Source organism: Onychostruthus taczanowskii, unplaced genomic scaffold (genome assembly GCF_017590055.1).
Source record: "Onychostruthus taczanowskii isolate IOZ18803 unplaced genomic scaffold, ASM1759005v1 scaffold162, whole genome shotgun sequence".
NCBI lineage: Eukaryota > Metazoa > Chordata > Aves > Passeriformes > Passeridae > Onychostruthus > Onychostruthus taczanowskii.
This window is the reverse complement of record NW_024498818.1, coordinates 730,933-754,685: the sequence shown is the minus strand read 5'-3', so window position 1 is coordinate 754,685 and position 23,753 is coordinate 730,933. Positions and strand designations below refer to the sequence as shown.

General features: G+C 50.9%; 1 protein-coding gene across 1 annotated transcript in view; it reads left to right on the top strand.

Moving 5' to 3' along the window:
* The first annotated feature begins 18,144 nt into the window (after positions 1 to 18,144).
* The window catches only part of WNT7A (Wnt family member 7A), a 32,434-nt gene continuing 26,825 nt past the window's right edge, over positions 18,145 to 23,753 (top strand). Inside the window, exons 1-2 of the mRNA XM_041399508.1 lie at positions 18,145 to 18,279; positions 19,211 to 19,437. Coding sequence (XP_041255442.1) covers positions 18,209 to 18,279; positions 19,211 to 19,437 — 298 coding nt within the window. The 5' untranslated portion in view covers positions 18,145 to 18,208. The remainder of the gene's footprint in view (positions 18,280 to 19,210; positions 19,438 to 23,753) is intronic.

Genomic DNA, 23,753 nt, shown 5'->3' with positions numbered 1-23,753 from the left:
TTGGGGCGTGGCAGCTGAGAGTCTCCCATATAGGAGGGATGTGGAACTGCTGGAGAGAGTCCAGAGGAGTCCCTGGACCAGCTCCCAGGGCTGGAGTCCCTCTGGAACCAGGCTGGAAAAGCTGGGAATGTTCACCTGGAGAAGAGAAGGCTCCAGGGAGAGCTCAGAGCCCCTTCCAGGGCCTGAAGGGGCTCCAGAAGAGCTGCAGAGGGACTGGGGACAAGGGATGGAGGGGCAGGGACAGACGGGATAGCGGATACTGGCAGTGCTGGGTTAATGGTTGGATTCTGTCAAAGGGCCTTTTCCAACCTGAAAGATTCTGTGACATCTTTATGCCAAAAAGTCCCACTTGCTCTGTCCCTGGGTAAGCAGCAAGCTGGACTCATAGGTGCAGACAGGTTTTTGCTTTACAAGACAAATGATAAAATACCTGATATATATGCAAGGGGGAAACAAAAACCATTGAAAGAGAGGAAAACAAGTCTCAGATACACTGGTCAAGAGACAAGTTCAGCTAAGTTTCTTGCTTTCACCTGAGCCTCCCAAAAGAACAGACCTCCCTCAATTCTAGAGCCATCAGAGCATGGTGTGGCATTCAGCCCCCAAGCTGAAGCTGTGAATTTAATGTCATCGTTCTGTAAAGATGGGTCCTGGCAGGAGCTATTGGAGGCATCAGATGTCAGTGTGTGTGTTGTTGCAACACGAGAAATCAGATTTGTTCTTATTTGTTCTATGGTTGTAGTGGAATTGGATTTTTAGACTGGTTTGTTTCAGACACTTGAAACCACTCCAGTGAAGAGGCATTAGAAAATCAGACACTGTTCTCTTCCAGCCTGTTGTATTAAAGCAATCTTCAAAATAAAGCTATTACAAGCCACATAATGCTACTAAGGACTGTATTTTTGGTGACTGAAAAGGTCCTTTCTGAAATAGGAGAATGTTTCTGAAAAAACACTGCTTTGACATTAAAACTATATACAGAAGATGTTGAGCTGGTTAGTTAAACCCAGCACAACATAAAAGCAGAGAAAGGCTCAAGTCATGGAAGTCCCAGTTCTGTGAGGGAGTTTGCTACTCCCTGTGTACCTCATACCTCACTTTAAGTATTACACAGCCTTTAGTACACTCCCAACAAGTCTGTGTAAATTAAGGGAAAGGAGCAACCACTGGTCAATCAATCCCAGTGTCCCAAAATGCTGCACATTAACCCTGATTCTCAGCTGGAAGTGGCTTCTGCAGTAGCTCTCTAAAATGAGGAGGGATAAGGAAGAAAAGGAGGGGTGTAATTTGAATTTCCCAACTCCTGCAAGAATAAATTTGTCCCAACTCCCACTGTGCCTGCTGAAGCTGTTGGGTCCTGGTACAAGCCACTGAAGGGTTTATGCTAAAAGAGCAGCCAGAGCCTGCCCTTGATGTCTGTTTACAGAGAGCAAGGCTGAGGCTGCTCTCAGAGCCTGATGTAATTCCTGATGGGCTCCTCATCAGCTGCCCAGCACTGCCGCAATTGCCTGCATGCTGCAAGGAAAGGGAGGCACAGACAACACTGCAGCTCTTCCTCAGTTTGGAGCAAACCTCATCAGACCAGGGGGAAAACCTACAGGTAAGTGTAATAGGTGGAACATTAGGCCTGAGAGTAATTAAAGAGTGTGAAATAAGCAGAGTACATGAGTATCTGAGGGATACAAAGGCAGGAAATAGGATTCTTGTTAAAGGCTGGTACAAGTTCCAGCTGACTGTCACACAGGTGCAATGAAGTGTGTGCAACTCCCGTGCAGAGAGCTGAAATGGGTGCAGTGCCAAGGAGCAGCTCCAGTGAGCTGTCTTTTGACAGGAACAGACCTGTTTAAACCTGGGTTTAGCTGAGTCAAGGGAAATCCTTCCCCTAATCTCAGGGCAGGATTTCATTTTGAACTCAGAATAATTCACAGAATCTTGAATATCCCAAGCTGGAAAGGACCCCCATGGATTATTGAGTCCTACTCCTGGGCCTGCACAGAAGACCCCAAGAATCCCACCCTGTGCCTGAAGGTGTTGTCTGAACACCTTATTGAAATAAAGTGTACAATTAACTCATTACATTAATTAACATATTAAGAGAAGACTTAGCTAAGATACTAATTAATTAAAATATTTTAAAATAAAATTATTAGAATGATTATTAGCTTTTAATAGATTATGACTTTTTTTTTTTTTTATCAGAGCTCAGAAGGCTTATTGTTGACTGAGTGGGCAGCAGGAAGGTGTGGATGTGGGAAATGTACTGGGCACAGCCTGGACCACTCAGGGCAGAGGCTGCTGGCCCTTGCTGGGGCACTGGTGCCTTTCAGAAGGTTTGCTTTAAGGAGCTTGGCCATGTCTGCTTAGCCCAGCCACGAAGAGAAAGATGCTATTAGCACACTGAGGGATACAGGAGTTAATTATTACCATATCACAGAATCCCAGAAATGTTTGGATTGGAAAGAACCTTAAAGCTCATCTTGTTCCACCCCTGCCCATGGCAGGGACACCTGCCATAAACCAGGCTGTTTGTTTATTCATTGTGAAGTGAATTAGACCATATGAAATTCTCCAAAGCATTTAAAGTATATTTCTGAGGTGTGTGATAAAGTTTTTACTCTTAATAAAATACCTGTTTTCTGCTTCACATTTCAACCCTGGCAAAACCTGTGTTCCCACTGGATTGCCATGACTCTGACACTCCATTGTGTTGCAGAAATTCTGAAATGGAGCCAAGAAATTCCAAGATTACCTTCTTAAAGAAAAAATACCCACTAAACTGCTTGTCCTTCAAATCCCATTCAGTGACCACAGTGTTGTATTTCAAGCAGGGCCAACACAGGAGTTTTCCTTTGAACTGCTCTTAAAATGTAGGAACTAAAAATCATAGAATATCCTGAACTGGAAGGGATCCACAAGGATCATCGAGTTCAGCTCCTGGTCCTGCACAGGACACCCCAACAATCCCATCCTCCCCAGCTCCCCTCTATCCCCTTTCCTTGGTTTTAGGAGCAGCACCGTGCTGCTGTGAAACTCAGAGCCTGTGTCTGTATCCAGATGCAGCCCAGCTGTACACAAAGCTTTCCCTGCCCATTCATGGCACTGTTGGCTCCCAGAGCGATATCCCAGGGATTTTCGGACTCCACTGAGCTGCAGCTCTGGCAGCAGCCAAATCTAAGCTGCTCTGGAACTCTGTTTATTGATTTTAGGGTGACTCGTGGGGAGTGCAAGTGCTCAGGAATTATTCTCCAGAAATCAAAGTCAGAAGTGCTGATAGGTAAATTCAATACTGAACAGGGTGTTTCACTCCGTGGAGAGCAGCACTGAGCTGATCACTGTGCCATCCCTCTCCAATCCAAACATAGCTCTCTCCATCAAAACTGGCAACAGAAAATAGTCCAATGCTGCTTTTAGATTTAGAACAAATTCTGTGACTGGATGACAACAAAGCATCTCCTGTGCACCTCTGCTCTGGAGCCAGGCTGGGAGAGCTGGGGGTGCTCAGCTGGAGAGGAGAAGGCTCAGGGAGAGCTCAGAGCCCTGCCAGGGCCTGAAGGGGCTCCAGGAGAGCTGCAGAGGGACTGGGGACAAGGGATGGAGGGACAGAACACAGGGAATGGCTTCCCACTGCCAGAGGGCAGGGATGGATGGGAGTTTGGGAATTAGGAATTGTTCCCTGTGAGGGTGGTGAGGCCCTGGCATGGGTTTGGATGTTCATTTTCCAGCACCAAACACTTTCATTGTCAGACAGATAAGCCATGACAAGTGTTTTTCCTACAATAAAATAGCACAATATGAAATAGAGCTGAAAGGTCTGGGTGCCCAGAAGCTCTGCTCAGCAGGGTTTGAAGCTGTGGAGCTCTCCCAGGAGAGCAGCCTGGTGCCCTTTGGCCAGGGCTGCTCTGAGCTCTGTTAATGACTGCCCGTGGGAGGGTTTCTGTGTCACTGCTGCCTTCAGGTGATCAACAACTCCCATGGTACTGCAGCTTCCACTGACACCTTTGCACTATTAAGGTAACAGGTTGCTGTGCAGATAATGCCCCAAAATATTTTCTTGAGTTGGTTGATGGTCAGGGAAGATGGCAAAGACACTTTAAAAGTGAAGTAATTTTTTGCCCACCATGGATGACCTAACGAGACACAGTCATGAGATAAGGGTTTGCGTCACCGTCTTTTATGTAAATTCTTTTTTAGGGCTGGTAAGGGAGTGTTACAGTTGGCCACTTCATAAAGGAAAACAAACAGATGGAGCTCTATTTTTAGTCTTCTGAGAATATAACTCACAAATGCCATTTTTCCAGAGGTGATTTGTTGAGTTTCCACATTTCTGCTTATGGTGAGCAAAGCTTTAAACACAGATTTGCACATTAAATTCATGTGACAGTTCCATACAAAGCTTTGGAAGTGTTGTTTTGATACCTAACAGGAAGTACACAGGTGGCTTCTTCTAACAAGCATCTTTGAGAGCTTCATCAAAACCCAATCAATTCCAACCTAGCATTTTGAAAACTGTTACCTACAAACAAGGCAAGTAACCAAACCAAGCTCTGTATTCTCTACTGCCTAAGCCACGGTGAATATAACCCTCCCTCATATTTTTAGATTATTTACTGGCCACATTTAGTGGATGTGTTATTGCTTGGGTAGTTTGGGTGTTTTTCTTGTACAATAATGAAATCCCAAGCAAATCTTTATAAGGTACAACATTGGTGTTTTAGCACTGTTTACCCAAATAAAAGAGATTTTTATATTTTAGGCACTGGAAGCAGCTTTCCCTGCCCAGGTAGCTGCTCTCAGAAGTGTTGCTTCAGAACTCTTGTGCCAGGAAAAGAAAATTTTAAAAAATAGCATTTTAGACATGGTGAAGCCAATTCAAAGCATTTAACACTCAAGGGAGCAGCAGCAGATTGAATCTGTTGTGCCACCACAGCCCTGGTTCTCTGAGCTGTTGATGTTACACATCCAAAGAAACTGTAAATGTAAGTGTAGGCTGCTGGGAGAGTTTTCAAAACAAATCAGTGTGGTCACAGTTCATGTTAACTTCTTCCGAGTAAAAGCCAGGAAAATGGTCCATTTTGTGTTTTTTCTCATGAAACAGGTCATAACTGTACCGTGCAGGGAGGGCTTGTGAGACTACCATCACATATAAAATCAGTTTGGTGTTAAAAACAGTTACATCAGGCAGGAGCATCCCCAGGAGCTGCCCCTGGCTCATGAAGAGCCCATGAGCTGCCTCTGGGCAGCATGGCAGGCTGGGGCTGTCCCTGCCTCCCAGTTTCCCGGCAGGCTGGGGCTGCAGGAGAGCTGCTCAGACTCTGTTCCCAGCCTGACCTAGCAGGTACCTGTGCAGGTTTCCCTCGCTGTGTGTCAGCTTCGGGCGTGCTCAATACCAAAAGTGACCTCCCGTGTTTGGGATGGGCGTCGTGCCCCACCTGTGTGTGACAGGGTCAGAGCAGGAGCTGTGCCTGTACTGCCCAGGGGACCTTCAAACACTGCCAGTTCACCAGGTGAAGGTGGTCAATCCAATCCAGCCTGGGGTTTTCCTGGCTCCCTGTGTCAGTGCTCCCTCTTTCCTGCTGTGTCACACCATCAGGGAGAGCAAAACAAGCTGGGAGCTGTGAGCCCACCCCTCTAGTGCAAACAGCAAAGCAGGGGGAAAAGCTCCCAAACAAACCCAAACCGAGCTTCTGACCCACCTTTTGGTGCCATCTCTGGGTTTCATCCTGTCTGTGTGCTGAGGTGGAACGCAAAGCCACGTGCCTGCTCCGAGCCGAGGTGGGGAGCGCAGGATGTACGGACAGACCCGGACAAGCACGCTGGCAGCAAAAGCAGAGCCCAGCTCTCCCAGGAGTTAATCCTGCCTGCCGGGCAGATTCCCTTCCCCATGGCCTCTGGGCCATGAAGAGATCATGCTAAAGCCTGCCCACGTTATGTTTTTCATGTTCAGTAAAATTTGGGTGCCAAAAACTTTCAGGATTCTCCCTCCCCTGTCCTCCATGAGTTATGCTTCCTTGAAAAACCACAGCCCTCTCTAAGTACCTTAGAAATGCACCATAAGCATTAAGCCAACACTCGACAATAATAAATGAGGCCAAATTACATGCCAGGATGTGCTGGTGATAATGTTTTCCACTGAAGAAGACAGGAGTGGTGAAATTTTCCAGCACAACAACAGAGGCACTGTCCCCCACCCCACAAGAGTGACCTTTACCTGACCACCCCGTGCCCAAACCCTCCCTGTGCGGTGATGTCCCCACAGGTGACACTGGGGCAGTGCCGAGGGTGGCCAGCCCGGCGCTGGCTGACCTTTAAATCCATCTTGTGTTGTTTGCGTGCCCAAGAGGAAATCACGTGTGGCACGAGCCTGACCCAGAAATATTGCAGGGAGTAGGATATTTTGTGCGAATAAGGAAGGGCAGGGTCTGCAAGATGAATCACCAAAACAATAATTATCCTGAGGAAAAACCTTGGAGGGTGGATTAGCTGTGATAACTGCCCTTTCAAGGTAACAACAATGCGAGCCGTCAGCTCTTCTCGGTGGTGAGGGACACGGAACGCTACAGCACAAAGCTTAAAAATAAAAGTGATGGAAGTTCAGGAGAAGAGATTGCCCAAGGAGGCATCCTTCACTTCCCAACTGCTCTGACTTCAGCCTGTGATTGTTATACAATCTGCCATAAGAATTGCTCAAAAAATTATTTTTAGCACACCAGCAGCTTTCAGTGAAAATAAATAAAGGGCCAGACAGTTGCTATAAAGACAGGAAATAAACTTTAGAAACTCTTTCACTTTTGGCTAAGCAGGGCAACTGAATTACACAGTTCCTGATCATGCATGATTGTCTCAGATAAGATGAGCTCTGATAGTTTTCTCTTTCCTTTCTCATCAGCCCAGTTACAACATCACGGTCAGTGCATTGTGACTGGACACACCTGGAGCAAACACCAGGGCTGGGAATCTCGGAGTGCTGCAGTCTTTGCTCACACCTCTGGTGAATATTTCCTGTGCCATGTGCAGGCACAGAGCTCCCAGCCAGCAGCTCCCCTGGGCAGCGCCGTGCCCGCTCCCAGCGCCTGCAGGGATTTGGCCACAGCACATTCCCAGAGCAGTGTCCTCTCCTGCCCAGCCCACCCTGCATGGCTCAGGAGCAGGAGTACCTCCTGAAGAGGCAGGAGAGCTCTGCTTGCCTGGCTCTCATACTGCTCCGAGGAGCTTCATGTGTCCCAAAGATGGGCAGAGCCATGCTGGCAGCAAGAGGACGGGGCCTGGGCCCAGCAGAGCTGGGCAGGGGCAGCAGCACCTCCAGGCACTGCAGAGCCTACCGTGGGCAGTGCACCTGCCAGGCTGCCCACTGAGCAGAACGAGTGCTGCCCATCACACATCTCTGCCTGGGGCACCGCGAGCCAAGCCCAGCCCTGGCCCCCAAGTGCAACAATCTTCTGATTCTCGTGACTGAGCCAATCTTGTGCCCAGCCTGGGCTGCCTGGACTGAGCGCTCCAAGCTCCCGTGCTGTCAGTCGGAACAGATGTTGGGATGTGACAATATTTTGCTGCCTTTCAGTTTTATACCCAGTTATCTGCCTCAAGGGTGTTTTGAGCAGCAGAGGTGCCACAGCCTTGTCTGTGCTTCACCCCATCTGCCCACAAGGCTGGAGAAAGTGCTGGCATTCTTCTGGGAATGCTGCCTGGCACGAGTGCTTCCCAGGGGGAGAGCCAAGGGAAAAAACCCACCTGGGGCCACTCCGGCTGTGCCCCGCACCGGGGCAGGAAAGTCTTCTCTGCAGTGAGAGCACCTGGGGCAGGAAGGCAGGAGCTGGCACAGGGAAGTGCGCTCGCTGCATAGGCTGAGGCTGCTGCCCTGGGAGCCCAGGCATCGCCTGCCCTGCACCTTCTCACCTCGGGCAGAGCTGGGCAGGGATGTGCTGCCAGCCGCGTTCCAAAGAAAGGCTCCTCCTGCTCCTCTCCCAGACGGCTGAGTGCCTGCCAGCAGCCAGGAAAGCGAAACCACAGCGCGGCCTCGGAGGCACTGGAGAAGGCACTTCCCAGGTGCTCACAGTGACCACAACGCCCTTGTGCCCTTTGAGACCTGTGCAGGAACTTCAATAACAAGAAAATGAATAAAATAATTTCCCTTGCTCCGGCAGGACGTGGATTCCTTTCCATCTCGCAGCTCCTGAATTATTAGAAGGAGTAAGTAGATGGTTGTAGCTCACCATTACTGAGCCTGTTAACAGCTTTATGTGCCTCTGCCAGTTCCACTTCATCCTGAACTGCGCTGCCAACATTCTGGTTTCTCCCCACCAGCCTCCCCTGAATGTCTTGGATGTCTGCTGGCTGGAGTCAGGTCCATCAGCCCTTGAAGGGTGGCCTGGGGGCAGGATGAGGTCAAACCACTTAAACATCCTACTGCTTTATTTGCTTGCTTCACTGTACATGGAGTTCCCATCTGACTGCAGTAACATCCCTACCTTCTGTTTTTAAGGTTTAACAAAATTATTTTCATTTTTTTATGTCCCCAAAACATAAAAAAACCTCACATTCAGCCACAGCCCTTCAGCTTGGACTCAGTCATGCCTCCCTCAGTGACAGAACGGGAGTAAAACACCTTATCAATTTGGACAGATCAGTTTCCTTTATGGTGGAGTTGTTTTCAGCCTGCTCTGATGTGTATTACAAAAGGCAAAGATATAAATGATCAACTGGAAGCTTGAATTAATTTTTCCTTGTGTCTAAATTAGGAGAGTGAGTAATTGCAGCAGTAATCGCGGGCAGAGCCTGTTTATCAATGCCAGTGAATAATTGGCTATCAAACAATAGTGCACTTTGCCTTTGAAAATCCACAACACTCCAGCAGGAAGCACACCGCCGGTTTTGTGCTCGCCTGGTGATTGATGAGAGGAGTGGCAGGATTACAAACGCAGTTTGGGGAAAAGCTTTCTGACGTGTCTCCCCCAAAAGCATCCCTGTGCCTCAAGAGTTATCCTTGCTGCAAGGTTAAGCTCACGGCAGCCTCAGATTACACCATCTGAAGTCACAGGGCCAAAATAGCAGCAGCCTGAGTCTGTAATCAATCACTGCTGCTCACAGCAGCCGAGAGCCGTACCTGGGAGCCGCAGGCAGGAGCTGCTCTCGTTTTGCGGTTCGGTACCCGCGCCCGTCTGCCGCGGCTCCGACCTCACCCTGTGTCCCTCAGCTCCGGCACCCTTATCTTCCCCGGGCCCTCCCATTTTCCGTGCCAAGCCTATCCTCTCCCCACCGTGCTCCTCATCCCTTCCTTTGCCGGCTCTGAGTCGTGTCCCTGTCCTGCTGTCCCACCCCGCAGCCCTCCAGTGCCACCCTCCTCCTTTTCTCTCCGTTCGTGGACTCCGTGTGCCCCCCAGGCGCCCGCAGCTCCCCCAGCTCCCGGGACCTGTGCTCCCCTCCTCTCCCAGCACCTTCCTTTCTCTGAGCTCTCTGGGCAGGAGCGGACATGGGCCAAACGCTTGGGGATCCCTCCTGTTCCTGCTGATTCTGAGCCCCCGCTCTTGTCCAGCCTCTCCCCATCCCCCTCCACGCTTGAGTCCAGGCTCTTCCTTCTCCTCCCAGATTCCCACACACACTCCTGGTGCTCTCAGGCTCTGGAGTGACAGCCCAGCCAGTTCCTCACACTGGCATCTCCTTGCTCCTTCAGCTGAGCTCAGCTCCTGTTTGACTCTTTCAGGCACCCTGAAATGGTTAATCTGCAATATTCTGCTCTTGGCACTGCTCTTCCTCACCTCTGCTGTGCTTATTGTGATGTGCAGTGTGTTCTGCTCACTGCTCATCTAGATAATTCAATTAGTTTTCCTCTCCTCGTCTGTTTGCAGACTTCTCCTCCCTGTCCTTTTCTCAATTTGAAAATTGCTCATTTGCTTTCAAGCTTCATTTCAGTCCAGTCTATCGTGTTCTCCCAGACTCTGGCCTACTGACTGAATTTCACTGCTTTTTATTCCCCTGGAGCTTTTAACACAGCAGAAAATTAAAAAAAAAAAAAAAAAAAAAAAAAAAGCCAAACAACAAAAAAAAAAGCCAAAAAAAAAAAAAAAATAAAAAAAAAAAAACCAAAAAAAAAAAAAAACTAAAGAAACAAAAACCAAACAAACAAAAAACACACACAAAAAAAAAAAAACAAAAACCACTCTCTACCTCTCTACTATTCTCTTTCCAACTATGCAGCTGTAAGATCCAGCTGAATCTGAAGAAATGCATCTGCAACTCCATCTGATGCAATTTCTCACTTGTGGCTCTCTCCTGGCTCCCATGTTCGCCCAGGAAATTTGACTTGACTGGTTTTCCTCATGTTTCTGGGAGGACACTTCTCTGTTCTCCCTTCCAAAAGCATCTCCCTGACATCTCACTGTCTTTCATCCTTCCTTCATCCCTTTTAATTCTAATTATGTTTAGCTGTTCTCATTTAACCTTGAATTCTGCAGTTTCCCCTTCACTAACATACTTTAGCATCTCCTTTCTTTAAGATGACTCAAAAGCATTGAAAGGCCCTTGATTTCCCTCTTGTCCTACCACACCCTGCTCCATCCCAGAGCCCACTGCTGCTCCAAACCTCGGAAGTGTTCACCCCACAGGCACTGTTTGCAGATGTGTGACTGCCTGGCTGAGCACACCAGGCCCGTGGCACCAGATGTGGGAAGTGTCTGCACAGCAACCTCTGCAAAACCAGGAATCAGCCCAGCCAAGGCTTTCCCAATTTTTTTAGAAATTGGTTAATGCTGTTTGCATCCTTTAAAACTAAATGTTAAATGCAAGACTATTTTGCCCTTCATCTGGACATAAATTTTATCTCTGCACAGGTAGATAGGGAAATGTTCCCAGCTTTGCAAGGAGATGGAAGATTATTAATAAAAGCCCTGAGAGCTGCAAAACCACTACAAACCACTTTTGTAGGGTTCACAGAATTGCCCCAAAGCTCTCCTATTAGCAAACTGTTTGGACAAACTTGGCTGGAAAACAAAATCTAGTTCAGTACTTTTCCCCTTTTTTTTTTTTTTTTTTTTTTTTTTTGACCAGCAGTGCTATTTTAAGATGAATTTTATGGTTCCAGTTTAGGCAATGGCCAAAACGGAAGGGAAAAAAAATGACAATATTTCATAAAGTTTACGTGCTTTGCTCGTGACTCTCTCTCACACCATGATATCACCATGGCCTCGTGCATTTCTATTGACATTTGACATCAGCCTTGTAAAGTGCATCTCAAGTCTTTGAATAGATGTAAAAGGGAAGTTTTGTTTTGGAAACAGACAGGGTTTGAGTTCTGTCATTTTAACTATAGTTATATAGAGATATTAATCTAGTCACAATCTCAAAATGTCTTCTTCTGATTGTCAGATTTGTAAATATGCTTTAGCCCAAGGTCAGACTTTGTCACCACACAAAGTGGACCTGTGTCTTTCTGTGCCCTCCTCCCCATCATTCCACTTTCTCCACCCTTTCTCTCCTTCCTGCCCTGAACATGAGTTTGCTTCCCCTCCTCTCCACATGATTTCCTCATGCTATTTGTTACCCCTTCCACACAGGGCCGGGGGACTCCTCCCTGCCACAGCCAGGGAATGGACACCACCCTTGTTGTCCAGGCTGGTCCCCACCCAGCCACACGTGCTGGGCACGTCACCCGGCCAGCCTGACCAGGCAGGAGCAGCTCAGGGTGCTGCAGTGCCCGGTGCCCAGCTCAGCAGTGTCAGTGCTCCTGCAGTGCCCAGTGCTCCTGCAGTGCCCAGTGCCCAGCTCTGCAGTGCCCAGTGCCCAGTTCTCCTGCAGTGCCCAGTGCCCAGCTCTGCAGTGCCCAGTGCCCAGTTCTCCTGCAGTGCCCAGTGCCCAGCTCTGCAGTGCCCAGTGCCCAGTTCTCCTGCAGTGCCCAGTGCCCAGCTCAGCTCTGCCTCCTCCCCTTGCCCCCATGCTGGAGCAGCTGCCAGAGCCCAGCTTTTCCCGTGGCCAGTGCCTGCTTCCCAGCAGGTTTTGTCACCAAAAGCTCCCGCAGGAGTTCAGGGCCAAGCCCAGCTGGCCACAGGCAGCACGGATGCCCACCCACATGCAGTTTTGCAGCCCAGCTCCCTTCCTTCCACACGTGCTCTTGCTGCTCCACCTCCCTGTAGCCTTGGGGAGACCCTCATGGCTTTGGAACCTTCTTTTAACAGCATCCACAGCTCTCTGCTTCTTACACTGCCTGGAAGACTGTGTCATGTTTTCTGGATCAGATCCACAGTGTTTTAAACCTTTCTTTGGCAATGAATAGTCTGCTTTGACAGTTCATCTTTTCACCCTTGTGTCCATTAATAAACGTGTAAAGGAAATGTCATGTCTTAAAAAAAAAAAAAAAAAAAAAAAAAAAAAAAAAAAAAAAAGCGCAAAAATAGAGTTTGTCTAAGTGCATGTTGTGATAATGAAGGAATATTATTTTTTTCCAAATACCAGATATTCCCCAGTGTGTTTGCAACATATAACACATTATGGGGTGGAATCAGGAAAGTCTCCCAAAGCAGCTGTGCAGGAAATGAATAATTTTTAAAAAGTCTAGATGAGCAGCATCCTTGTGAACAAATAGCTGTGTTTATACCTGTCAGGGAACAAAGGGTAAACAAAAAGAAAGAAATGAGCCCCTGTAGATCTGGAGGTCGTTGAGTGACGTGCAGTGGGCACCTGGTGACACTTGCACCTTGCTTGAGGGAGCAGACAGTGCAGACCAAATGAGTGGCAAGAAGAATTTTATTTCTCCAGTTCTCCTACTGATGTTGAGTATTGCTGTTGGAGAGAGAATTTTCTTCACATGTATTAATGATTAGCTCCTTCCCTGGTGTGTGCAGCACGGCAGGGTCCAAACTCCAGGCACTCCAAGTGGTACCACGGGAGGGGGACACAGTTTGCAGGGCAGTAGGGTTGGTCCCAATCCCAATCCCAATCCCAGTTTGGGATCAAGCCCCAGCACCAGCCCAGGGTGAGCCTGGATGTGCCACAGGAGCCAGGGAGACCACTGAGTGCAGCCACAGCTGCTCCCGAGGCAGCACAGGGACAGACAGGGGGGTTGGCAGAACAGCACAGGAACAACCTCCAGGTTCTCCTGTGGTTTTTGACACTGGTTTTTAGAATTGATGGTTATGGCTTCATATAGACATCCTCAGCTGTCAGACAGAACCCTGTGATCCTACCTGAGAAACCAGGCTGGATGGAGCTCAGCAGCTCAGGCTTGCAGCAGTTTCACAAGCTGTTTCATTACTTTGGTTTGGATGTAAAGTATCCTTTATTTGTACTTGGATTAAAAAGTCAGAGCAAACTCAAACCCAGCAAAACCCTGGACTCACAGACTATGTTCTTCCCAGGAGCTTCTGAGGCCGTGTCCAACTCCAAAAGCCACAAGATGTGTTGGAAGCTGTGGCCGAGGAGAACCTGCCTGGTGCTGGACAGCCCTGCAGCACAAACCAGCTGCATCTCCCACAGCACTGAACAGCCAGTAAACCCTAAATGCTCCAATCAGAGCGCCTCTTTCCTCATCCCAAATCTTCTACTGGCTTCTGATCATCCATCCCCCTCCCCATCAGGCCCCCACAGACCTCTGAGCACATCAGTTGCTAATTAGAGGAAGCTGCAGGTAATTAGGTGACAGGTACCTGTGCTTGCCCCAACTCCTCCTGCTTCCCGGCTGCAGTAACCGTGGGGGGGTCCCTGTGCTTGGCTCGGGGGTCCACCCCCAGTTCCCCGGGGTGGGGTGGGGGTCACAGCTGCCCTCTCAGGGCCAGGAGGAGCCCAGGGAACTACCTGGCTTTGTTAATGTTCTTTATTTATTTGTTGTATCTTGTTTTTTTTTTTCCCCACATGCTTTTAGGAGGCAGGAGATTCTTAATACAGGGAGGGTTGGTATATTAACATCACATTTTTGCTACTGAAAGGACTCTCTGGTCTGACTTCTACAGGAGATGTTTTGACAACAAAACAGTGCAGCTATGATTAGCCTGATAAAAGGGAGCCAGAGTTGGAGTATTGATGGTATGTGCATCTAGGATCTAGTTACAAAATGGGCTTTTAACCACATTTTCCCTTGCGAATTCCTGTTATCAGAGGCCATCTTAAAAGAAAAAAATAAACAAAAAAGACAGGCAACCTTTCTTTTTCATTTTAGATGGGCATGTTTCTTGTATTCCTTTATGCTTATGAAAAATGGGTCATTAATAGTCCTGACCAGAAGCACGTACAGAGCAGTGTGTGCTGTGCAGATCTCCTCAGCCAGCTCCATGGGAGCAGAGCAGCACTGAGCCTCTGCAGCTCCTGGACCCAGCTGTGGCTTCTTGAGGGAGCTCAGCAGTCCCAAGGGATTGTATCCAGACCAATAGAATAGACTTTTCAAGGGGTTTTTTTTTTGTTTTTTTTTTTTTTTTTTTTAATCAAATTTATTTTGAGAATACATTTTCAGAGCTGATTAGTGGCCCTACTAAATCAGTGCACTGTCCAACCCCAAAAAGCTGCCCTGACAAACAATTAACAATAGAAACACCATTGTGGCAACCAGTGATGGATGGCTCCAGGGTGCAGCTTGGGCCCAGGCTTTGTTCAGAAGAACGTTGCTGCTGCTAAATAAAGACGTGTGTAGTAAAAGGTGAGAGCAGAGAGATTGTATCTGGAATAAAACTATTTGCTCTGCTTGGGGTGTGTTTCTCACAGCACTGAGCATCTCAGGAGAGGCAGGAGAGCTTCATGGCTCTGGTCATGATCAGAAACTGCCAGGCACCAGGGAATCATGGAATGGTTTGGGTGGGAAGGGACCTTAATGATCATGTTCCCACCCTGGCCATGGGCAGGGACACCTCCCACTGTCCCAGGCTGCTCCAAGCCCTGTCCAGCCTGGCCTGGGACCCTGCCAGGGACCCAGGGGCAGCCACAGCTGCTCTGGGCACCCTGTGCCAGGACCTGCCCACCCACCCAGGGAAGAATTTCCTTCCAAAATCCCATCTAAACCTGGCCTCCTTCAGCTTAATGCGATTCCCCCCTGCCCTGTCACCCCCAACCCTTGTGGAAAGGCCTCCTCCATCCTTCCCCTTTAGGCACTGGGAGGAGCAGCAGAGCCAAACCTCCTCCTGCCATGAGCTCTGGGATTTCTCTTAAATCCTTTTAAGAGCATGGTTTTGAGTTAATTTCTCTTGCCACAGGCAATTTCCTGATTCCTACTGTTCTGTCATTAATCTCTAATTGTTATTCTAAGTTTTGTGTTAATTTACCAACTTGCCTGTAACTTATTACTCTAAAGAGAAGTGGAATCAGTTATCACAATGCCTCGTATTGATTTTATTATGCAGATATTAGAATCTATTTATTAGAAGTAATAAATATGAAGACACAGTACAAAAAAGGAAGCTGGATATGCAGACCCTGTAATGGTAGGTAAGGATTAGTTACTACAGACCACTCTAAAGACATTGTGGTTGAAAGGATGATTTAAGGTCTACAGCATTTTAAGAATTATTAAAAAGCCCGAGAAACTTTGCCAAACAAGCCAAACTACCTCCTGTAATCTGCACAGGAATGTTATTTTATGTATTCTTCAAATGCATCTAGGTCATGACTTTTTTAGGAATGAACAGAGGAAGAGAAAGTCATTGATTAGTCCAGTAAGTTATTTTCTTGGGGAAGTTTACCATTCTCCACTTTTTCTGAACCCCAAGAAAACAGTTTGCTCATCCTTGACCTGTCCCATACCAGTGTGCTGTGTTAAACAGCTGAGGTTGAATTATACTATCACTAGCTTCCACATCAGAAATAAAGAAAAAAAAAATCAGAAAAATGAAACGTAAAAAACTGTGGATGTGTTTGCTGGAGAAGCTGCAGTGCGTGGGCAGGGCAGCTCTCCCACATTCCCAAACCTCTGGCTGTGGCACACCTGTCCTGTTGTCCCCTGCTCGTGGCACTGGAGTGCAGCACGGCTCTGTCAGCACCAACAGCGTGTTCCCTGCTGGTGACGGAGGGAGCGGAGCACAGCCTTTCTGCTGCCTCGTAATGGCACTTCCCTCTGCTGGGGGTTTTTCCCCACCCAAAGAGCACCTGCTTCAAGCCTTGAATTTGTTCTCATCAATACCTGCTGCCCTCTACTCACACCTGTGGGCTCCGGCCCATCCCCTTGTCCCTGGTGCTGGGTGTGCTCCGGAGCTGGGAGCCTTTATTACATTGGAGGCTGGAAAAGCCTCGGGGCAGCTGCTCCCACCGCCCCAAATGCCCTGCAGGTGCTGAGGGCTGCCTGCTGCTGCCCGCTTTTCCCTCTCCCACTTTTCTCTCTCCTCCTTTTCCCTCTCCCCCTTTTCCCTCTCCCCCTTCCCTCTCTCCCCGCTGCGCTGTCCGCGCCTGCAGTTCCGGCCGTGCCCGCCAGGTGCCGCTCTGACAAAGAGGTTGCGGCGGGCGCTGCCCGCGGGGCTCGGGGCTCCCCCGGACCCGAACCCCGAACCCGAACCGAACCGAACCCCGAACCCGAGCCCCAAACCGAAATCCTGCGCCCCAAACCCTGCACCTCCCGAACCCTGCACTCCCCGAACCCTGCACCCCGCATCCCGCAGTCCTGCACTCCCACCACCCGCACCCCCGCATTTCGCTCCGTGCTCCGTCCCGCGCCGAGGCCGGGCCGTCCGCTGGCTCCGGGCGCAGTGGGAAGCACGGCCTGGCTGCACGGAGAGGCTGTGGGGCGCCAGGGTGATGGGAATCATCCTCCGTAACAGGGAACGCGGGGCGATGGAGAGCTGGACTGGGACACCCCTTCCCTGCCCCGGGAAGTCGGCAGGGACGGACCTGGCCCACCCCCCAGGACCGGCTGCGCCCCGCTTGGACCGCCCTGGGGCGGTTCGGGAGAGCAGGGGGTCCGTGCGGCCGCGGCCGCTGCCCCGCCAGAGGGGCTCCAGCCCGGCTTCTCGGGGGGCTCTGGCCCGGCTCCTCTGAGGGACGCTGAGGGATCCTGTCATCGTGTTTCTGTCATCAGAAAAACATTATCAGCAGAACAATTCCCGCACCACACCCCTGTTATCATTTAGGTAACCTCCCTGTTTGAAATATTTTAAGTGGATAATAAAATAGTCACTATATCCGTGTAAATTCCCGCAACGAGGAGCCGGGATCCTCTTCCCGGCCGGGCCGGCGCCCCCGCCCGCGGCAGCCGCGCGGCTCCCGGAGCTCCCGGGCGGCCGCAGCCCCCGGGCCGCCCCCAGAGTGGGCTCGGACCGCGGACACGGACGTGCGCCCAATGTCACGCGGACCGAGCCCTGCCCTGTCACTGGAAGGATCGGCCACAAAACCGGCGGGGAGGTCACTGCGGGCACACGGGGCTCCCTCTCGCCCCCCTCCCCCACCCCCGCACCTGCCGGTCTCGCCTCGCCCCCCGGCGCGGGCAGGGCGGCGCTCCGGGGATGCTGCGGCCGCCCGTGGCTCACCTCGGCGCGGGGACCGGGAGGCTGCGGGACAGCCCGCGACACGCGGGAGGCAGACCGGGGGGAGGAGCGTCGGGACAAACGCATAAAACCGGCCCCAGGTGCTCGGCAGCCTCGGCGAGCGGGCGGCGAGCGCAGAGTCAAAGCTGCGGCCCCGCTGCCGGCGCGGAGCAGCGCGGGGTGCGGGCCCCCAATGCCGCCCGGCGGGCCGGGGCCAGCCCCGGGGGCGTCCCCCGGTGACACCCCCCGGAGCCCCCGCCGCGTTCCCCCGGGCCGTGCCCGCAGGAGGAGGATCGCGCTGAGCCTGCCCGCAGGCAGGTGATCCGTCTGCCGCTCCTGTTCCCCTCCTGCCCACCTTCCCGCCTCGCTTTGCCCCCCCGGCTGGACAACTCCCTCCTCTGGAGAACACGCCCAAGTAGCTGAAAAAGAGAGAAAGAGAGAGAGAAAAAAAAAGGGGGGGGGGGGGTTTGTGAAGAAGAGACAGAGCCAATTCACAGCGAAGGTGGGGACGCGGCTGGCGCTCGCAGGACCCCGCAGCCCGTCCAGCCCCACGCTCCCGGACAGCACCCGCGGCCGGAGCGGGGCCGGCAGCGCGGGGGAGCGCAGCCCCGGCGGGGCCATGCTGAGAGGCGGCGGGGGCTCGGCGCGGAGCCGCGGGCGCTGCGGGGCGCGGTGGGGGCTGCCCCGCTCGGCCGGGCGGCCGTGACCGCCAGGGACGGAGCGGCCCCGGCGCCCAGAGCGCCGGGCATCGTTTCGCGTGTTGGTCTGAGCCACGGCAAGCAAGGAATATGAACAGGAAAACAAGGCGCTGGATCTTCCACATCTTCCTGAGCCTGGGGATTGTGTATATCAAGATTGGGTAAGTAACTTTTTTTTCCCCTTTCCTTTATAACAATCGCGCTCTCTTTCGCGCTCAGCCCAACCTGCCCAGACCTGTTACTATTTAACTCGAGAAGTCTCAAAAAAAAAAACCAAAAAAAAAAAAAAAAAACAAAAAAAAAAAAAAAAAAAAAAAAAACCAAAACACCCAACCAAAAAAAAAAAAAAAGATTATGGTGGAGATCACGATTATTTCTCAAAAGACAGGTAAAGCGCACCTCGGAGCGACCCTCCAGCGGGGCAAGGCGGCGGCCCCGGCGATGTGCGGAGCTGCGAGGGGCTGGGCGGCGGTCCCTGCCGGGGACACCGGGGCGATCCCCGGGCAGCCGGCCCTTCCCCAGCCCGGCCGGCGGCCCGGTGCGGGGTGCCCCGGCCGCTCCCTGGCCGGTACCTGCCCGCGCCTCCCGCAGGGACATCCCTCGGCCGCTGCCGCCCGGGCAGACAACGTCGCCCGCCCCGGGAGGGGCGCAGGGAGGGCGGCGGCGTTCCGGACCCGCAGCATCCCCGGCCAGGTGCGCTGGGTGCGGGAGGAGGCGGCGCGGCCCCGGGGCAGGGAGCGTGGGTTGTCTCCCTCCCTTCCTTCCCTCTCTCCCTCTCTCCTCTGACTGCTCGGCAGGTTTGGGAAAACCCTCCCAGCCCTCCGCCTGTGCGCGACCCGGGCAGACAATGCCGCTGCATGCGCTTTAATTCTTGAAGGGGGAAGTTTGGTCCTGTTTTAGCAGGAGCCCACGCGCTGCCTATCTCTGCCTCGGCTTGGAGAGAGGGACGGGGAGAGGGCAGCGGCCCGGGAAAGGCGGGCGCTCTCCGGGGCACCTGCCCGCACCGGAGCCGCAGCACGGGGAGGCGGCGGGTGCTGCTCTGCCTCCGGGACCAGCCTGCCCTCAGCCGCCGCCGGTGTCTTGTCGTTGCAGGGGTTTCTCCTCTGTGGTGGCCCTCGGAGCCAGCATCATCTGTAACAAGATCCCGGGGCTCGCCCCCCGGCAGCGGGCGATCTGCCAGAGCAGGCCCGACGCGATCATTGTCATCGGGGAAGGGTCCCAGATGGGCATCAACGAGTGCCAGTTCCAGTTCCGCAACGGGCGCTGGAACTGCTCGGCCCTGGGCGAGCGGACGGTCTTCGGCAAGGAGCTCAAAGTGGGTACGTGCTCTCGGCTCTGCTGCCGGCCCGCCCGAGGGCACGGGGGGCACCGGGGGCGGCGCAGGCACGGCTGCCGAGCTTGGGGACGCGCGGCTCCCAGCCCGTGCCAGCCGGGCAGGACGGGCACTGCGAGTGTGTGCACCTGGGCGCTGCGCTGCTGCTGCCCCCCGGCAGGGCACCTGCCCGTGCTTCACCTCCCTGTGTGCCAGCTCCCACCGCATTATTTCACAGCCCTGCTCTCTGAAATCCTCTCCAAAAAGCTTCCCGATTGTGTGCACAGGACCTGATTAATGTACTTAGGGATGGGAAAAAAGGGGGCTGGCTCTTTTTGAAGGCAGCAGTGAGAGCCAGAATGCTGAGCAGAGCTGGAACTGCACTTCTGGGATGCAGGCACCCCCAGGGATGCTGGCCTGATGTTTGTGCCTGGTGGGACCCAGGCACAGCCATAAGGCTCGCTGTGAGAAATTCCCAGCACGTAAAATTCTTCCACAGCAGCTGTGCCTCTGTGGCACGAGGAAGAGTGGGTGTGTTCTGCTTTGAGATGTCAGGGCATTCACAAACGCTGGTCCAATCCACTGACAGAAGATCCCACTTCCATTTTCCATGTCTTCAGTTATTGCAGCAGTACAAAATATATGCAAATTCTGAACTAAAGCAGCATTAATAATAACTAACGTGAATACCTGAAGAAATAGGGCTGAGATTAAAACTCTCACGCCCCCATCTGCAAAACACTGTAGTGAAATTTACCCAACGTTTCTTTGATTCCACGTAAAATGCAAAGACCAAGGAATGTGTTTTCCAAGTACAGGCTAGTCTTTTTTAGAGCCACCACTGAAAGCTAATCACTCACAGCACTGCATTCCACGTCCAGGAGGATCTGTGGTTTCCAGTCTCTTCCCCATGTAAAATGAAGTTGCAAAAACCCAGGAAGCCCATCAAGCAATGCTTAGCATGGTAGAAAGCGTGGATGTTTCATGAGGAGAGCAGGCAGCACAGAGAATAGGGGCCAGGGAAGCCCTGAGCAGCTGTGGGGGAGCCCTGCGGATGGGCTGGCCCCAGGCACTGCTCAATCCCATGGCAGGGTCTGTCCCAGGCCCTCATTCCTGGCACTCCCATGAAACACAGAGGTGCAGCCTTGTCCCTTTGCTCTGGAGCCCCTGAGAACACTGAGTGTGTGTTTTATCACAGCAGTGCACACTGGTAGGTGTTCTCCAGAACCTAGGTAGGTAAGGAAAGAGCAGGAAGAGAAGAACTCGGCTCAGATTGGAAACGCTGCCTTTCAAAACCTTTGATAATCAGAGTGGCTCAAGTAGACGAGGTAAAAGACCTCTGCACAACACTGGGAAACATCTGAAAATGGAGCATTTATTCAGATTAGCTCATTGTTTCTGTTCCTTGAGCTGAGCCCTTCCTGTCAGCGATGCAGGCAAGTGTTTGCCACTTCTGTCAGTGAAGAGTCCATTTGGATGGCTGGCAGGTTTGGCCTCTTCTAGTCCAAGAGTAGCATTTCCTTAAACAGAAAATGTGAGGAGTTTTCTTCTCCCAGAAATTAGAAAATTGCAGAGTTGTTGTGGTCTGTTGTGTAAACATGCTCTCAGTTCCTTCCCTCCCTCTGAAAATTGAATTATTTAGCTAGCAGGTTATATTTAGGTCCTTTTAAAGAAAGTCAATATCAAAGGAAGTAGACTTTGATCTGTCTTTGAGGTGATAACTCTTAATATGTTCTATCTATCCATTACAAGCCTAAGATGGATAGGGCAAATTCTTCCTTGGTTTCAGAACACAGTCAAGAGTTGAATGGCATCCAAATTACAAAACTCCATAAAAATAATTTAAAGAATAACAAACCCCTCAAATTTAAACAGGTTATATATGTTAATTTTAAAGTAAACTTTGGTAAAAATCACAGAGGGGAATTATTTTTTTGCACAGACATTCCTGTGGTCTCAAGGATAAAACTACTCAGGCTCTCAAACACCACAAAATATATTAATGTAACTGTTCCTGTTCAGGTGGTCTCCTTGTTCTTCTGCTTCTTCCCTATCAGCAAGTATAGAAACTCTATGGCTATTGGGAAAAGGCATTTCTTGCTCCCTCCTAAGGATCTCTGCCAGGGTGTGTTGCAGGTTACCATCCAGAGAAATAATATTTTGCTTTGGTTAAAAAGGGTTTAACCTACGTGCCATAAAGCCATAAGTCAAATTTGGTACCCACAAACAGGAGATCAGGCCTGAGGGCCTTACCCTGAATAGGAAAGTGAGATGTGGGACATGAAGGACAGTGAAGCCCTATGGGAAGCATTTCAAGGTGACAGAGCACCAGAAAAACCCAGGTTACCATTTGGTAAGGATAATGTACCCTTGCTGCTTTTTTAATTAGCCTTTGACAAGGTGTGCCCCAAAATACTGTTCCAACAGCCCTGAGCACACCAGTCCCTTCCCTGTCATTTAAGAACTGCCTGTACCTTTCAGGCAATGGCACCCTGAAGTTACTGCCTGGAGAGTGCAGGGCACCTTTGTCTTGCCACTTGCAATAAAGTCAGTGAGCCCCACTGAGCTCATCCCTCTGTCTCTGTGAGGCTTCCTCTGCCTCTGGAGTGGCACTGCTGGGCTGCTCTGCGATGAGAAGATGGCTCCAGGTGACAGTGCTGTGACAGCCCTGCGGGGCGGGTGCAGCCAGCAGGGCTGGGAGGATGCGCCCGAGTAACTCCTGTGGAAATGGGGTTTGTGTGTGTCAGTCCTTACAAATAAGCTCCCTTAGGTACCAGAGAGTCTTGTGATCTATTTCCCAGCCCACAGCTTTGATGGCACACCAAGCCACATCTTCAGTTCCAGGTTTCTTTGCTTTTACTCTTGCTGGCTAATCTATTCTGTGAATGTTATGCAAACGTACTGCAATTATTTAAATTCTCTTATTGCTGTTCAGAGCGATTCCCCTTCTGGCCCTGCTGTTGTGTAGCATAGGGATCACGGCACTCTCTTCTGTGTTTCTCTTTTCCTATCTTTAAAATGGCAACAGGAATATTAACCTTATTGAAACACTTGGAATTCTCTAGAAGGAAAGCATCAAACAATATTTCCCTGTTCTAACCTGTAGCATGTGTGTATTTTTAAAAATTCACATACAATTTATCATCCAGTGAAGTGATAGTTTATTTGTGGAGTTTATTTGTAGAGTTTATTTATAGAGGTACAGTAAGCAACCGTTTGATTTCATCCTAGAGCCTATTTGTGCTCGTGGGCTTGAGTTTCCCACTGGTGGCAGTGAGCTCCAACCAGAGCCCAGCACTCACTCTCCATTTCCTGGGTCATTTTATCTGCTTTGCCCTTCCAAAGAGAGATTGTCCCCTCCCGACACCCTGTGGATGTTACCCCGTGCCAGCTGGTGACAGCAGTGCCAGGAGCACGAAGAGAGGTCCCAAAGTGCCATGGATTGCTCTGCTCCGGTCACGGAGGGAGCGATGGAGTCCAGATCGACACAAGGACAATTCTTCTAGACCATTCCACAGACACCTTATTAATAATGTAGAGTGGCAGAGAGAATTTCTAAAATAACAGTGGAGATGATGCAACGCTGCAATTATGGACACACTTAAAACCAAATATATTTGCCATGGTGGTCAGCAGTTCCGTTCCTGAGGACGGCCACAATGGAAACCAAGGTTTTTAAAGCAGGATAGGCCAAAACCCTCCTGCCTGTCTGTCTTCAGGTGAAACGTGGCTCAAGCCTAAGGATCTGAACAGCCATAGATGCCTTTGATAGAGTCTGAAAATCAAATCTGGGCTCTGCTGGATCACAGGAAGAGTGAGAGCTGTGGCAAAGGCTTTCCATCAGGTGCCTCCGGGGCCGGCTTTGCAGGGTGCAACCTCGTGAGCAGGTGGCCAGCAGTGACTCTGCTGGTGTCTCAAAGGACTGCCTTGGGACACAACTGCAGTTCATGGGATCTGGAGGACACCACCACATTGGCATCATAGGGAAAAAAAACAACCCATCTCCCTTTGCCACAAGTGAGCAGCACTGGCACTGTTAAACAAGAAAGTGAAGTGGTACAAACTGTTTGACTGCACTTCCACAGAGGCTCGGCCACGCGGAGACTCCTCAGGACAGATCTGAGAGAAGAGAGGCACAAAAGCCCTGCAGAGGCTGCGAGGACCCAGCAGAGGGGAGGAGGATGGAGGGAGTCCTGAGGTGTGAGTGGTGGTCTGCAAGGAGCATTTCAGCAAAACATTTCAGCCAGGTCTTCATCCTGGCCTTACTAAAATGCATCAATTTGCTCTCTTCTACCCTGGAAATGCTTCAGTACAATCACATTG